Source organism: Heterocephalus glaber, unplaced genomic scaffold, assembly GCF_053883595.1.
Source record: "Heterocephalus glaber isolate CG9 unplaced genomic scaffold, H.glaber_assembly_v1.0 deba00001504, whole genome shotgun sequence".
Taxonomy (NCBI): domain Eukaryota; kingdom Metazoa; phylum Chordata; class Mammalia; order Rodentia; family Bathyergidae; genus Heterocephalus; species Heterocephalus glaber.
This window is the reverse complement of record NW_028258324.1, coordinates 49,418,825-49,437,045: the sequence shown is the minus strand read 5'-3', so window position 1 is coordinate 49,437,045 and position 18,221 is coordinate 49,418,825. Positions and strand designations below refer to the sequence as shown.

Below are 18,221 nucleotides of genomic sequence, written 5' to 3'. Positions count from 1 at the left end.
CCTTCTGCCTGAAATAATAACAAAAAGTTAAAATATAAAGAAACAAGGGTTAAAACACTGCACATTACAAGGCAAATGCTACAACTATTCCTAGAGAAAGCTTCCTCCCTGCATAGAAAACACAGGGAATGCCTTGCTACATCAGTAAGTGAAAGAAGAAAAGCTCAGTCTTGTCAGGAAAAGTGGCTTGATTGCCAGAAACCGAGAGCTACACACAGAAAGAACTTCACAGGTCTGCAGATTGTCTCATCGTGTACTCAGCTGAGCACTGATCAGTTCCTGTCCATAAGGAAACTACCTGAGGTTGGAGAAAGAAGCATCCAAAAAGATTAGAGGTAACAGTGCTCAGTTCTGACACAGCAGTGACATCAGTCAGAGTGGACTGATCAATCGAAGTGAAAAAGTTTAAGATTCATGTGGCATCAAGATAGAGTACTAAGAAGGGTCAGGTATCACTGGAAACAATTCATTCTAGATGAAAAGTTGTTCCTAAACCTGTCAAACAAAGTTTAAAAGCAAGACATGGAAAGTTAGAACTGTATTTAACTACATCCTAGGAAAAAGTCTCAAGAATATTTACAGCATTACAGAAATATCTGGCATTCAACAAAGTAAAACTGACACCCAGAGTCGAACAGAATAATACAGGACACACAGAGAAGCAAAAAAATATGACTAAAGATTAGAGAAAAAAAATTGAAATTGACACTGAGGAGAGAATTAGTCAACAATTTAAAGTTTCTATACACACTTTATAGGTTCAAACAGGTAAAGGAAATAGTGAACATAACAAGCAAAAAGATGGAAGGTAGTCTGTATTTTAAAAATACTCCCTCCGCCCCCAAATCCCAACCCAGTCTTCTAAAGATGGAAGCTATACTGTTTTAGTGGAAATGCTATATATCCTGGATCAGAATAACAGATTAGACAGTAGAGAAGAAAAGATTAACAAAATTGAAGACAGCAACAGAAACTATAAAATATTAAACAAAAAAAAAATGGCAAAGCATTAGTAAGCTACAGAACAAAATCAAGAGGCCAAATACATGTGAAATTTTAGTGTCCCTAAAAGAGAAAGGGCAGGGAAGACAGAAAAAAATACTTAAAGGAGTATCAGTAAATGTCCTAAACTTGAAAAAATGGTAGAACCTGAAACATAATGAACCTCAAGCACCAAACAACAACAAAAATAAAACCACCAAAGCAAATCACAAAGGGCATTAAAAATAGTTAAGAAAGAGAAAAGCACTGTTGGAAGCATGAAAATGACACCCAAGTGAAAGAAATAAACAAGAAAGTTAAATATATACTTGGTCTCCTTTCTACTGTTTCTTTTAAAGGATATAAATTATATTAATAATTATAACCATATATTGTGAGTTTGTAAAGATACTATATATTAAAATAAAAGCACAAAAATGGGGAGAGAGAAATAAAGGAGTAAGCTTCTGTATCTCACTGTAATTAAGTCCATATAAATCTAAAGTAGATTCTGCTAAGATATATATGGTACAAAGCAACCAACCAAGAAAATAAGAAAAAGGGAAGAAAACCCTATGGTTAGAAATAATTACTGAAAAATTAAACTACAAAGAATACTCAAAGTAAAAAGAAACAAAAGGCAGGACAGAGGAATGAACAAGACATAAAATGTGAGAAAAAAAAAGTAGGGCTGGGAATGTAGCTCAGTGGTGCAGCGTCTGCCTGGCAAGCGAAGGTCCCTGAGTTCGATTTCCAGTACCAAAAAAAAACAAAAACAAAAAACCCCCCATAAATGTCAGGGTAAATCCAATTCTATCAACAACATGAACAATAAACATTAAACATTATTGGAGTTGACCCGCCAATCCCAAAACAGAGATTATCAACTTAAATTGAAAAGAGAAAATAGACCAACATACTATCTCCAAGAGACATTTTAGATTCAAAGATAGAAATAAGTTGAAGGTAAAAGAATAGAAAAAGGCATCATGCAAACAGGAAACAGAACTGGAGCTGGGCATGGTAGCATATACCTATGATACTGGTTACTCAGGAGGCTGAGGCAGGAGGACTGCCAAATCCAAGGTTTGTCTGGGCAACTGAGCAAGACCCTGTTTCAAGATAAAATTTAAAGGGGGATGGGGTGTGTTGGTGATGTAGCTCAGTGGTAGAATGCATGCCTAGCATATGCAAGGAACTAGCAGGGTGTGGGGGGCAGACTCAGAACTGGACTGGCTATAATAAAATAGGCTTTAAAACAAACATTGTTATAAAGAGGGGCATTTTATAAGACAAGTCAATCTACAAGGAAAATATAACCATATAACACAAACATATATGAACTTGATCCAAAATATATAAGGCAAAAACTGACAGAAATGAAGAGAAAACAGACAATCCAAAAGTAATAGCTGAAGACACTAATATGCCACTTTTATTAATGAATAACACTATCAGGCAGAAGATCAAAAAGGAAATAGAAGATTTGCACCACGCTAATAAACAACTAGACCTTACCAAAATCTACAAAATATTCCACCCAACGAATGCAAAACACACATTCTTCTCAAGTGTACATGGAATACTCTCCAGGGTAAGCCAGAAAGTAAGCCTCAAAAAATCTGAAAGGACTGAAATCAAACACTGCTTCTCTAGTAGCAATGAAGCAATATCAGAAATAGTGAATAGGGGCCGGGGATTTAGCTCAGTGGTTCTGCCGCCTGCCACCGCCTGCCTCGCAAGTGCAAGGACCCGAGTTCCATCCCCAGTACCAAAAACAAAAAACAAACAAAAATCAGAAATACTGAATAAAAATTCTTAAAATTCAGACATATGGGCATTAAACAACACAACACACTACCTAATAACCAACGGGTCAAGAAGAAATCTCAAGAAAAATTTTAAAATACCCCTGAGATAAATAAAAACAAACGTATAACATTAAACTTTTAGGATGCCACCAAAGCAGTGATTAAAGAGAAATGAGGCTATAAAAGAATATTAATAGAAAACAAGAATGATCTTACATCAGTAATTAACCTCCTGAAAGACAACAGGAGGGGCATCTAAGTGCAGGCAGAAATTAGGAAATAATTCATTATAGTGACAAATAATGAAATAAAAAAGAGAAAAAGAAACAAATCCAAATTACTTTTTTGAAAAGATCAACAAACTTGACAAACTTTCAGTTAGCTGACCCTGAAAAGAAACGAAGATTCAAATTACTAACATCAGCAATAGAAGACTAGGCATCATTACTAATCTTACAGAAATAAACAACTAGAAGAGGACATTATGAACAACTTGATGGAAACAAATTAGATCACTTAGAGGTAAAGAATAAATTTTTAAAGACTCACACTGACCCAAGAAAACAAAAAATATACCATTATCAATAAAACAAAAGATAAAAATCAGGCAACCACTTCAACAGGCAAAGTATTTGTCAAAACTTAACACACTTTCATGATAAAAACATTAAATTACAAACAGGTAAGGTTTCAATACGATAAAGGCAATTTATTAAAAACTCACAGCCAACATATACTCAGTGGTGAAGACTGAATGATTTCCTTCTGAAATCAATATTAAGACAAGATGTACATGCTCACCCTTTTCTTTAAAATTGTACTGCAACAACAAAAAATTGTAATGCAGCTTCTAATCGGGGTGGTCAGGAAAAATGAAAACACAAGGAAAGGAAAGGAAAAAATGCAACTATCTCAATGCACAGATGATATGACTCTTGTTTATAGAAAATCCTAAGGAATTCACTAAAAACTTATTATAAAAAACAAGGTCAAGACATGCGTGGTGGTGCATGCCTGTAATCTCAGCACTCAGGAAGCTGAGGAAGGAGGATCAAATTGAGTTCAAGGCTAGTCTGCACTACAAAGTGAGACCCTGTCTCAAAAAACTAACAAAAACAAAACAAAACAAAACAACAAGGTCAGCAAGGTTGCTGAGTATAAGGGCAACTGTATTTCTATACACCAGCAGTGAAGCACTCAAAGGTGAAATTGAGAAGGCTGTTCCATTTACTATAGCACCAAAACCAATAAAATACCCAGAGTAAGTTTAACATAAAAAATACAAAGCTTACACTCTGAATACTTCAAAACATTGTTGAAAGAAATTGAAGTACTACAATGGAAATAAATGTTCGTGGATCAGAAGATTTAATATTGCTAAAATAATTATGCTCACTGAATTGATCTATAAATTCAATAAAATTCATATCAAATTCGCCAGTTTTTAAAAAATTGTTTTCCAGAAACTGACAACATGATCCTAAAAACCATATTCAAATGCAAAAACCCAGAATAGCAAAAACAACCTTAAAAAGAAAGAACAAAGCTGGAAGACTCATACTTCTTAATTTTAAAACTTTAAGCATAATAATCAAGACTGTGTCAGACTAGGAAAACAGATCTACAGATCAACAGAACTGACAGTCCAGAAGTAAATCCTTACTTTATGATCAACTGATTTTACTTTTTTTAAGTACTGGGGGTTGAACCCAGGGTCTTCACACTGCGCTACAGTGCCCAACATATGCTATGCTATACTATGCTACACTATGCTACACTACCCCTATGCTATTTTGAGACAGGATCTCATTAAGTCCCTAAATTGCCTAGGTTGGAGACAAATTTCAAATTTCTCCTAAGAGTGCTGGGATCACAGTCCTACACCACCATGCCCACGTCAGCTGATTCTTAACACGGACACAAAAGCAATTCAATGGAGAAAGGATATTCTTTTTCAGCAGTGTTACAACAGACTTCCATACTAAAACAAAAAAAGGGCTTGCTCTATACCTTGATCCATGCCCCATATACAAAAATTAACTCAAAATGGATCATAGACCTACTGATTTTTATCTAAAGACTGAAACTAAAGCTGAGCATAGTGCCACATAAATGGAATACCAGCTACTCAGGAGGCTGAAGAAAGACTTCAAGTTCAGAACCAGCAAGGGCAACTTAGACTGTCAAAATTTTTTTTAAAGGAATAGGGATGTTGCTCAGTGGTAGAGCACTTTGCCTAGCATGTGCAAGGCCTTGCGTTCAATTCCCATTATGGAACGGAGGTGGGGGAGACTATAGGTTAGATCAAGATTTTCTTAGATATTATAAAAGTACCATCTACTTTAAAAAAATACAGTATACATCAAAATTTAGAAATCTTGAATTTTTTTAATGTTAAAAACTTATGCCAGATTAGGAAAACAATAGATGGAAATCACACATCTGACTAGAACTTTTAAACTAGAATATATGGTATAAACAATTCTCAAAATTCAATTTTAAGAGGCCAACCCCTATTTTTAAAAAGCAGACAAAAGATCACTGAGCCACATCCCCAACCCTATTTTATTTTTCTTTTGAGGCAGAGTCTTGCTGAGTTGCCCAGGCTATGCTCAGGCTTGCAATCCTCCTGCCTCGGGGTTCAGCCTCTTGACGAGCGGGGATTACAGGTGTGAACCACCATGCCCAGCTTACCATACATTCTTGGTGGGAATGTAAGATAGTACAATCATCCTGAAAGTAAAATATTTTTAAGAGTTACATACACATCTACTATATGACTTGGCCATTCCTATTCCTAGCAAGTTATCTAAGAGAAATGAAAGCACACGTCCATATAAAAAGACTCATAAATGTTAATAGCAGCTTTATTTGTATGTAATAGCCATAAAAAGGAATCAAAATATTCATCAACACAAGAATAGATAGATATATTCATACAATGGAAAATAAGGAATGCCAAATTTAAACTATACCTTTAAACATATGTAGTTTGTTTGAGGGGGGAAATGTACATATTAAAGCTATTTAAAAAAAAAAAGACTTGTATCTATAACATATTAAGATTTAGAAATAAAGCATGTGTACTAGTGTTACCAAGATTGAATTTGAGGAGGTTTTGGAGGAGATATTAATTTAAGGAGGTTTTGGGGGAGAAGAACTAGAAAACTGATGCTTTCATTATTTCCTTTACCTATTGTATTTTGGTTATTTTAATCAACCATAATAAGAATTTTATTCCCTAAACTAAATGCTCAAGAATCTCAAGAATTTAGATCTGGTCAAATTCTGTAAGATTTATAAATTAACATCATAAAGCAACACTAAAACATCTCCTATAGTTCAACACTTATTGAAAATCTACCATGAGCAAGGCACTTAAAAAGATATACTAAAAATATCCATAAGTTCTAAGAATACTCAAACACTGTAATACTGAAAGAGAAAGAACTACTTTCCTTATTGATTCAATGTATTATCTCTATAGCGGCCAGCCTGACACTATTCTAGAGCCAAGTAGTTAAATGATCAGTTTATTCACTATTATCTTTTTTTTTTAATTCTGTTATTGGTACATTGTAGATATACAACAGAATTACATTTCTCATTGGGAATTGTACCTTTACATGATGCATCTTGGTTCTTATGTTTTCCCCATTCCTAGCCCTCCCTTCACCCCCTCCACCCTTCCCTATTTACAAAGACTTTATTTCCATTTTTTCCATTTCTCATCATTTTTCTTTTCCCCTGCCCCTCCCACTACTCCTACCCCTTTGGACCTTTTCTTCCTATTTTACATTTTCGATTATTCATTCTAATCATTGGTACATTTTAGGTATTCAATATAATGACATTCATCACTGGAAATTTGCACCTTTACATAGTTTCTCTTGGTTCTTATTTTTCACCCTTGCCCAGCCCTCCCTTCAACCCCTCCAGTCCTCCCTATTTACAAAGATTTTGTTCCTATTTTTCCATTTTCTCATATTAATCCCATTCCCTTCTATCCTTTCCCCTAGCCCTCCCACTTCCTTCCCCTTTGCCCCTTTTCTTCCTATTTCACATGGCCTATTATACCTTTTAGTCCTTATTTACACTTTCAGTTTCTCACATCAGAGAAATTATTCGGTATTTATACATGTGTGTCCTATTTATTTCACTTAAGAGTATGGCCTCAATGTGCATCCACTTAGCTATAAATGTCTCTAATTTCTCATTTTTTATGGCTGAGTAGTACTCCATTTTATAAAAAAACCACATTTTCTTTATCCAGTCTCCAGTTGATGGGCATTTGGGCTGTTTCCAAGTTTTAGCTATTATAAACTGTGCTGCTATGAACATGGGTGCACATATATCACTGTGGTATGATTCTTTTAATTCTTTGGGGAAGATCCCCAGCAGTGGAATAGTGGGGTCAAATGGGACTTCTAGTCCTAGTTCTTTGAGGTATCTCCATACTGATTTCCACAGTGCTTGCACCAGTCTACACTCCCACCAGCAGTGGAGCAGGGTTACTCTTTCCCCCACAGCCCCGCCAGCATTTGTTCTTGGTTGATTTCATGATAGCAGCCACTCTTTCTGGAGTGAAGTGGAATCTCAGCATTGTTTTCATTTGCAACTCTCGAATGACCAGTGATGTTGAACATTTTTTCATGTATTTATTTGTTATTTCTACTTCTTTGTCTGAGAAATGTCTGTTCATTTCAGATGGCCATTTTTGGACTGGGTCTTTAAATTTGGGAGGTCTGATCTTTCTAAGTTCTTTATAGATTTGAGATAGTAGACCTTTGTCTGAGGAAGAGCAGGTGAAGATTTTTTCTCACATTGTGGGTTGTCTCTTCACACTGCTGGTGGTTTCTCTTGCCATGCAGAAGCCTTTTAATAAGAAGAGTTCCCACTTGTTGATTGTTTGAGCTAGTTCATGGGCAACTGAGGTTTTGTTCATAAAATCTTTTCCTACACCTAAGTCTTCAAGGATTCTACCTAACCTCTGTTCCAACTGGCTCAGAGTTTCTATTTTAATACTTAGATCTTTAATCCATTTTGATTTTAGTTTAGTGCATGGTGAGAGATACAGGTCTAGCCTTAATCTTTGGCAAGTTGAAGCCCAATTTTTCCAGCACCATTTATTAAAGAGGCTATCTTTCCTCCAGTGAGGGTGTTTGGCTCCTTTGTCGAAGATGAGATGGCTGAGTGTGTCTGGCGTTGTTTCTGCATCTTCTAATCTGTTCCACTGGTCCTCAGGTCTGTTTCTTTGCCAGTATCATGCTGTTTTTATCACAGTAGCTTTGTAGTATAGTTGCAGGTTGGGGATTGTGATACCCCCTGCCATGTCTCTGTTACCTAGAATTGCTTTTGCTATTCTGGGTCTCTTCTTGTTCCAAATGAACTTTTGGATTGTTTTCTCAAGGTCTATGAAGTATGCTGCTGAGATCTCAATTGGAATTGCATTAAATCTATATAGCAGTTTTGGAAGTATGGACATTTTCACTATATTAATCCTTCCTACCCAGGAGCAGGGGAAGGCTGTCCATTTTCTGATATCATCTTCAGTCTCTCTTTCAGAGTGACATAGTTTTCAGAGAAGAGGTCTTTGATTCCTTTCATTAGGTTGATTCCTAGGTATTTCAGTTTTTTGGATGCTATTGTGAAAGGAATTATTTGCCCTATTTCTCTCTCAGTGAGTCTGTCATTGGTGTAGAGGAAAGCTATTGATTTTTGTGTGTTGAACTTGTAACCAGCTACTTGACTGAATTTGGTTATTAAGTCTAGAAAACTTTTGGTGGAGTTCTTGGGGTCTTCTATATAGAGTATCATGTCATCTGCAAATAATGACAATTTGACTTCTTCATTACCTATCTTTATTCCTTTTATTTCTTTCTCTTGTCTAATTGTCGTGGCTAACGTTTCCAGAACTACATTGAACAAGAGTGGTGATAGTGGACATCCTTGTCTTGTTCCTGATTTTAGTGTGAAGGATTTCAGTTTCTGACCATTTAGTATGATATTGGCTGTTGGTTTTTCATAGATGGCTTCTATCAGTTTGAGGTAGAGACCATCTATTCCAATTTTTGTAGGGTTTTTATCATAAATGCGTGTTGGATTTTGTCAAATGCTTTTTCTGCATCCATGGAAATAATCATATGATTTTTGTCCTTGGCTCTATTGATATAGTGTATTACATTGATTGATTTGTGTATATTGAACCATCCCTGCATCCCTGGGATGAATCCCATTGATCAGAGTGTATGATCTTCTTGATGATCTTCTGCATTCTGTTTGCCATTATCTTATTAAGGATTTTTGCATCTATGTTCATTAGTGCAATTGGCCTATAGTTCTCCTTTTCGCTTGGGTCTTTCTCTGCTTTGGGGATCAAGGTGATGCTTGCTTCCAGGAATGAATTTGGGAGTATTGCTTCCCTTTCAATTTCAATGAAGATTTTAAACAGTAGTGACAATTAGTGACCAGGAAAAGAAAAATCACTTCAAAATTGTAAGGGACCATGAGAAAGCAATCCAGCAGGTGCTAGATGATGCAAAAAAGAATAACATAAGACTGGTTGGGCTCAATGAAGAAACAGGAGAGAGTGCAGATGACATAAAAAATCTCTTCACAGAAATAATGGCAGAAAACTTCCCAAGCAGGGGAAAAGAGCTTGACATACAGATAAGTGAGGCATATAGGACTCCAAATAGCCTTGATCAAAAAAAATCTACACATAGGCATATAATTGTTAAGATTCCAGAAACACAACAGAAGAACAAAGTTCTCCAAGCAGTCAGAGAAAAGAAACAAATCACATACAAAGGAAAGCCCATCAGAATCACAGCAGACTTCTCAACACAAACCATCAAGGCAAGAAGAGCTTGGAATGACATATTCCAAGCCCTAAAAGAAAACAGCCTCCAACCCAGATTGATGAACCCTGCAACACTATCTTTCAAAATGGATGGAGAAATAAGATACTTTCATGATAAAGAGCACCTCAGGAACTTCATGAATACCAAACTGGCATTCCAAAAAATTTTAGACAATACCCTAGGAAAAGACAATGAGGATCACAACCCCAGGAAACCCAGCAGAATGAACCCATCTGGCATGACAAGAAATTAAATGTAAAGGGGGAGAACCCAACAAAAAGAAAAAGTCATGGCAATGACAAGTCAATACGTTTCAGTTATAACCATCAATGTTAATGGTCTCAATTCACCAATAGAAAGAAATAGACTGGCAGAATGGGTCAAGAAGCAAAATCCAATATGCTGCATACAAGAAACACACTTAATTCAAAAGGAAACTCATAGACTGAAAGTTAAAGGGTGGAAAACAATATTCCATGCGACAGGAACCCGAAAAAAAGCAAGAGTAGCTATCCTCTTGGCACATCAAGTAGATTTCAAACCAACACTGATTAAGAGAGACAAAGAAGGACACTACATCCTTGTAAAGGGAAGAATCCAAGAGGAAGAGATGACAATCATAAATATCTATGCACCAAACACTAGTGCACCCAACTATATAAAACAAATACTAAGGGACATGAAAAGTCATATATGTACTAATACAACTGTAGTGGGGGACCTCAACACCCCACTGTCACAAATAGATAGATCAACTAGACTAAAAATAAGTAATGAAATACTAGAACTCAATCGAACTCTTGAACACATGAACTTAAAGATGTTTACAGAGTCTTCCACCCCACAAAATCAGAAAACACATTCTTCTCAGCTGCACATGGGTCATTCTCAAAAATAGACCACATACTCACACATAGAACATGTTTAAGTAAGTGCAAAGGAACTGAAGTTATCCCCTGTATATTATCAGACCATAGTGCGATGAAATTGGAGATCCATAGCAAAAGAAACTGGAAAAATTTCATGAACACGTGGAAATTGAACAACACATTTCTGAATAACCAATGGGTCACAGAGGAAATTAAAGAAGAAATCAGGCAGTTCCTTCAATTAAATGACAATGACAATACAACATATCGAAATCTATGGGACACAATGACAGCAGTCTTACGAGGGAAATTCATAGCAGTGAATACGCATATTAAGAAAACACACTGAGCCCAATTAAATAACCTGATGCTGAACCTCAAGCTTCTAGAAAAAGAAGAGCAGGACAACCCCAAAGCTCATACAAGGGAGGAAATTATAAAGATCAGAGGAGAAATCAATGCAATGGAGACTAAGAGAACGATACAAAAAAAATCAATGAAGCCAAGAGTTGGTTCTTCGAAAGAATCAACAAAATTGACAAACCTTTAGCCAACCTTGTCAGGAAAAGGAAAGAAAAGGCCAAAATCCATGCAATTAGGAATGAAAAGGGTGAAATGACAACAGGCCCAGCAGAAATCCACAGGATCATCAATACCTACTTCCAGAACCTATAGGCCAATAAGATGGACAACACAGAAGAAATGGACAGATTCCTAGATACATAGGAATTACCAAAGTTGAACGAAGAAAACCTAAAAATTCTGAACAACCCAATATCAACCAATGAAATTGAAAATGTAATTCAAAACTTATCAACTAAGAAAAGTCCGGGCCCTGATGGCTTCACTGCTGAATTCTACAAGACATTTAGAGAGGAACTACTGCCACTACTGTTTAAACTCTTCAATGAAATTGAAAGGGAAGCAATACTCCCAAATTCATTCCTGGAAGCAAGCATCACCTTGATCCCCAAAGCAGAGAAAGACCCAACTGAAAAAGAGAACTATAGGCCAATCTCACTAATGAACACAGATGCAAAAATCCTTAATAAAATAATGGCAAACAGAATGCAGAAGATCATCAAGAAGATCATACACTCTGATCAAGTGGGATTCATCCCAGGGATGCAGGGATGGTTCAATATATGCAAATCAATCAATGTCATATACTATATCAATAGAGCCAAGGACAAAAACCATATGATTATCTCCATAGACGCAGAAAAAGCACTATTATAATCTTATTAATAGTAAAGAATTACCTTGCAATTTTTGCTTACTGAAATGTACATAAATAACAAATAGTATAAGTTAATTGTTAGAGTACTCTAAACAGGTAAATCAGGCAGGTAACAGGTTTGTAGCTCTTTTCTTTTGTGAAAGTATGTAAACAATTTGACTAACTACTTCACAGTTATATGACTGCCTACACTTGATAGTTTTAAGCAATATCAAAAAAAAAAAAAAAGAAAATTATCACCATCATAGCCTCAAAATTATTATCCTGTTTCCAGGATAATAAATCCAAAGCATGAAGGCTGACTGATAAAATAAAACAAAACCAAAAAAACAAAATAAGAAAAAAATAAATAAAAGTATCGATATAAACCTTTCAACAGCAACAGAAGCTGTTACTTAGAAGGGAATGGAATTAATATGAGAAAAAGAAAAAAAGGAAACAAAGTCTTTGTAAATAGGGAGGAATGGAAGGGTTGAAGGGGGAAGGGAAAAAAAATAAGAACCAAGAGAGTATGTAAAGGTGCAAATTTCTACATCTAAAATGTACCAATAAAAGGATATACAAAAAAAAAAAGAAGCTGTTAGTAGTTTAATCATTATTCTCTCAAATAGTACAATAAGAAATAGTATATTCTCTCAAATAGTAGAAAGAAGATTCAGCTGGAGCTACTTAAAAGTTCTTTCCAAAGTCCCCACTGCAAGTATTTTAAGATATGATTGCATACCGAATGACCTCATGGAAGCTCAGAAACCAGGCAAATATACCTATTAAACAGAGTTTAAGTGACTTCCATGAGGTAAGGGCAACAGTTTTCTACTCCCATCATTTCAAAAAAGATCATTTCTGATCAGGCCTATGTTTTCAAGTTAGACTCACAGCCACCAACAGCCTAAGTTTAATCACCATGCTCTCCAAATCAATTTGAGTTCATACTTTTTATACATCCCCAATTAATAGTGTCAATTTAATTCCATAAAATTCTAGATAAGAAACAAAAAGTTAAAGAAAATAAGCCTTTCATTTCACCAAGGTTAAATTCCCAAGTTGCATTTGGATACTTTGTATTAATATGAAGACAAAAATAAGCTACGATGGGAAAAATGTAAAGAAAATGTCTCTGCGATTATTAACATTATCAAATTTCTAAACCACTATTGCTTTCTGTACATAAAAATTTAATAATTTCTGAAACAAATGTTTTAATTAAGCAATATATACTATTTCTCACGTATAAATACACTAATAGAAAAATAATTTAGATATTTTACAAAAATTTGCTCTTGATATTTTTTCTCTAATTGATGACTATGATATCAATTCAATTCTTTTTTTTTGGTACTGGGGATCAAACTCGGGACCTTGTGCTTGCAAGGCAGGTGCCGGAACCACTGAGCTAAATCCCCCACCCTATGATATCAATTCTCTTCTAACTTTAAAGAATAAAAAACAAACAATCCACTTACGTCATTACTTCTTTTAGGGACCCAATAGCTTTTTCTAAAGTGCTTTTGTCAGGATTTTCATCAGCTGTATGTTTCTTAAGATCTGTAATAATAAAATATTTTCTCTATGATTAAAAATAATTCAATGGTTTTCCATCAAAGACTTAAAAATGCTGTCAATCTTGATATAGACTGATTATTTTAAAGATAAATCTAATCTTTAAAAAGTTTCAAGCATGTTCCCAAACAAAGCTCTCCTGACCTATCTGTTAAGATTCTCATATACTTTTTTTTTGGTATGGGGATCAAACTCAGGACCTCACATATGCCAGGTGGGTGCTGTGCCACTGAGCTAAATTCCAGGCTCTCATATACTTTTTAATACTAAGTTTATACTAAATTTTCAGAATATGTCACTGATTTTCTTACACTGCTGTCTCAATTTCCTTGTAGTAACACCTGGAGACTCCTTGCTTCCTCAAATTATCCATAGTACTAAATAAAAATAAGCCTCAGTTAGCTCAGAAATCATTCAATATTTGATAATGTAACCTAGACCACATCACAGAAGGCATTTGGTGTCTTAAAAAGTAAATTTTGTTATTCTAAAGTTTATGCTTAACACATTGACTTCCATACCCACCCAATCCTTTATGTACAATAACACAAAAACTCTTTAAAAGTTAATTTTAGTCATGACACCATTTGATGGTTTTCTACAAGTACTTTATAAATCTATGAAAATATGCAAATTAGCAAAAAATTGGTTTTGGAAATTAGAAATTCTATTTACATAGTCATTAAAATCTATATAAGATCATTTGTTTGTTTTGAGAATGGATCTCACTATGTAGCCCAGGATGGCCTCAAACTTTTGATCCTTTTGCTTCCATCTCCTGAGGGTTGGGATTATTGGCATGAGCCACCACCTGGCTAAAAGGACAGGTTTTAAAGAGTGGGAATACCACCTGAGTACTGTGTGGCACCCCTGTAACCTCAGGAGACTGAGGCAGGAGAATCATAAGAATGAGACCTGCCTGAGCAATCTAGTGAGATTCTGTCTCAAAAAATAAAAACTGAATGTGGTGTTTCAGTATATTTACTTGTAATATAGTAAGTATATGTCTATAGTCAAAGGAATTTTAGAGCTAAGTTTCTGTATCTTCTTGGATTTTTACAATATATTTAAGATGTACACTTAAATGTTGTCTTAGTATCAATATTTGCTATTGAATTTTTTCTCACCTTTTATCATTTCTCACCTATCATAACTTATTTCACATTGCATTATATTCAGATCATTTGTATAACAGAAAACCTTGGCTCCTATGCAAATGTTGCAGCAAGCCTCATATTTGTTTTACCCCCCTCCCCCGCCCCTCAGTTAAGAGACATGAGCTTTGGGATGAAGCCTTTAAAGAACTGCATGGGCTCTTAAGTTGGGCTCATGGTAAAAAAAAAAAAAAAAAAAAAAAATTGGGCTTATGGTGGCAGTGTCATTTAAATATGTTTTAATATTTGCTTTTTGGTTTTTTTGGTACTGGGGATGGAACTCGGGACCTTGCACTTGCGAGGCAGGCAGCAGCACCACTGAGCTAAATCCCCGGCCTTGTTTTATTATTTTTTTAAAAAAATCAACCTACCATTGTTTACAAAGATAATTTAGTAAGGATTAAGTGATTCTATGTATTTTTGGCATCCAAAACCACGTATCTTTTTACTTCAAAGTGAAAATACACATTCAAAGATGCTTCACTCTTAAAATAGATGTACAAAGCATTAAAATAAATAAATAAATAAATAAATAAAAACTGGGCTCAGGATACAGCTCAGAAGTAGAGCATCCCTGGATTCAACCCCCAGCACTACATTAAAAAAAAAAAAAAAAAGTGTGGGAAAATCATTTTATAAGCTAATAATTCTCAATTATATCTGCTAACTAAGGAAAATAAAAATTATCAGTTTTTTGGTTAGCACTTTAATTAATACCAAGCAAAACAGTCACAAAATTAGCCTCATTAACTGCTATACATATTACTATAAACTCAGGGATCAAAATCTTACAAATTTTTTTCCTCTTTATAATTTAGTTTTCATACTTTAATTTGTAGAAATGTAATGAAACCTGACACTATCATAAAAGTCTTTACTATTTTAGTCAACTAAATGTAAAGGAATGTGTATATGCATTATTTTAACCACAAGGAAAATTTATTCATAAAAATTTCTATAAATCCCACTTCTACTGGTATTTCTAATTTAAGTTCTAAAATAAACAGGTAAAGGTTTCAAGAATATATTGAACAACCTAAGGAAAAAATAAAAAGTATTAGACCATGCACACAGAATCTAGCTAAAATTCCAAAAAGGACTAAAGTCCAGAGATGTAGTTCAGTGGTACAGCACCTTCCTGGCAAGCGTGAGGCCCTGAGTTCAATTCCCAAAAAAAAGGGACTAAAGATATTTGGGACATATGGATTATCTCTTTTCATGTTGGTGAATTTTTAAAGTGGAAATAGAAAAGGTATGATGCTAGTCAATATAACTGATGTCGGAATAAAGGATTTCAGGCCAGACTAAATTTTGTAGCATCAGTGACTATTTTTCAAGATTATCCAAAAAGAAATGTAAGTTTTAATGTTGAAATCTACAAAACTCTGAAAATAAGAAAATTTTCAATTTTTCAGAAGAACTTCCATGAAAGTATCTGCAGTGATCTGAAAACAGACTTGTACTTGTCTCAAGTACCATTTAAAAGTAATGCAACACTGGGGAGCCTCTGTACTGGTCGGATGAGAAGTTCAACAAGGCTTTGTCGTCCACATTCTGGCTTAGCTTGGTTTATCTGAAAGGAATTTATTCAACATTAAAAAAAGCCTTTTCGCAAATATGAAATACCTTACAGTTATCATATTACATCTCACCTTCAGTATCCCTGAAAAGAACTAATGGAGAATGAATGGGATGGCTGCTGCTCTCTGGCAGATTACTGTGGTTAAATAACCTCCCAAGACCCAAAATTACCTCTTGGACACCTGAGCTAACCTTGTATACAGAAAGTGAGTTCCTCTACATATCCACTCTTAAGTTTTTGTTAGGTCTACATCATTTACAAGAAAGAGTTTTAAAATATTATGTTGATAGCACTGGGTAAACAAATAAGAAACTAGTGAGAAAAAACAAATTAAAGGTGTTTTGAAAGCTATGTATAATTGTTGTTTTTTCTTTCAAATAACCATATATAACCAAAAAAGGTGCCATAAACCTGTAATCCCAGCACTTGGGAGGCTGAGGCAAGAGGATTCCAAAGTGAAGGCCAGCCTAGATAGACTACATACCAGGGCTTTGTTTCAAAAATTAAATAAAATAACTGTATACAACATTCTCATCGCTCAATTCTCCCTGGGCCTCCATTACCTAATAAGTCAAATCTTCTGAAGCCAAAGTATCATTTTACCCACAGGTACAACTAAAATTAAAAGATAACACTGAGACATTTTTTCATAGGGATAGTTTTACTAACGTTATAATTTACTTAATGAATTCCTTCGGAAATGATTCAATTTTTACTTGAAAGAAATATACATTACCTTAAGAAAAGCATGAAATCTGGGTTTCTGTTTTTCACATTTAATAATTGTTTCCTTGCTCATTTCAAAGAAGTTTACAAAGGGGGGATATGTTTTTACCAAATCTTTTGACTAAGAAAAAGAAAAGGGGAAAGAACCATTAATTTGTTATGCATGTCGCTCTTAGATAATGAACTTAAAAACCAAAAAACAAAAAGTCATCATTTGACATATTAGCTTCAACGTAAGTTTCTTCATAAGCTAAATACAAAAATTTATCTCATAAACTTCTCAGTAAAGAGTGAGTTAATTCCTAAGTAAGTGTACCAATTGGTATACAGCCTAATGTCTAAAAGGTAAAGACCCAGAAACAAAAGCATATTAAAGGATATTTTACTGATACAAATATGACATTTTAAAATTTCCTTAATTCAGAATATATGAATTAGAGTTGATTTATCTAGAATCTAAAAGCATGCTATTATTTACTCAAAAGAATAAACCACCATTAAAAGACCCATTTGTTAACCAAAAACAGCAGAAAAAGGAAAGTTATTTTGGCTGAGAAGACAAAGTATCAAAAAGATCTGTGGCAATAATTTACATATTTAGATTCTCAACCAACAGCCCTTGCTCCAAGTAATAGATTGTACAGTAGGACGGTTAGGGATAGGACTCAGAAAACAAAAGTACAGGTACCAGTACTCAAGGCACTGAAATTTATAAATGGTACTCAAGGACATTTAAAAGAAATGTAAACAATAAATCCTATTCATGGTACCCCATATCAAAAGGAACATATTTTATAAACTTAAACTATGTAGTTCTTATGCTACTAAAGAAGAAGTAATTCATTAGAAACCTTTAAACAGAAACATAATGACAAGAAAAAGTAGTATCAAAAAAAAGAAAAAGGGGGCCGGGGATTTAGCTCAGTGGTTTCGCCGCCTGCTGCACAAGCGCAAGGACCAGAGTTCGATCCCTGATACCAACAAAACAAAACAAAAAAACAACAAAAAAGAAAAAGTGATATCAATGAAGAAAAAAGAAAAAAAACCCTCAAAGTTTCAAAAAAGTCTTTGAACTGTGAACATTTATGTAGAGAAAATAAATTGATACATAGTAAAAGTATTTTAGCACAGTGCAACAATTAGTGTTCTTCTATGATCCTATATTGTATACAGAAAGCACGTTTCAGAACAATTCCAATATATTTTATAAACACAATCATGTGAAAGTTTTAAAACGTCTCACACTTAAGTAAATTTCCTTTCCTGCCAGTCCTTGATATTATTTTAATGTGAAAACGTAAAAAATAAAATAAAATACTTACATATTTAAGAAAGATATTGCCAATGCTTTTGCTTTCATCCCAATTAACAATAAGGTCTTCAAGATCTTCCTGAAATAACACAAATTGAAACTTTTTAAATTAAATTTGACAGC

General features: G+C 34.5%; 1 protein-coding gene across 5 annotated transcripts in view; it reads right to left on the bottom strand.

The window, feature by feature from the left end:
* Ect2 (epithelial cell transforming 2) overlaps positions 1-18,221 on the bottom strand; it is a 68,464-nt gene that overhangs the window by 20,942 nt on the left and 29,301 nt on the right. For all 5 annotated transcript variants that reach the window (XM_004834608.3, XM_021254245.2, XM_021254247.2 and 2 more), the window contains 4 exons: positions 18,109-18,177; positions 16,797-16,907; positions 15,955-16,051; positions 13,228-13,309 (listed from right to left, as the gene is read on the bottom strand). In XM_004834608.3, coding sequence (XP_004834665.1) covers positions 13,228-13,309; positions 15,955-16,051; positions 16,797-16,907; positions 18,109-18,177 — 359 coding nt within the window. The remainder of the gene's footprint in view (positions 1-13,227; positions 13,310-15,954; positions 16,052-16,796; positions 16,908-18,108; positions 18,178-18,221) is intronic.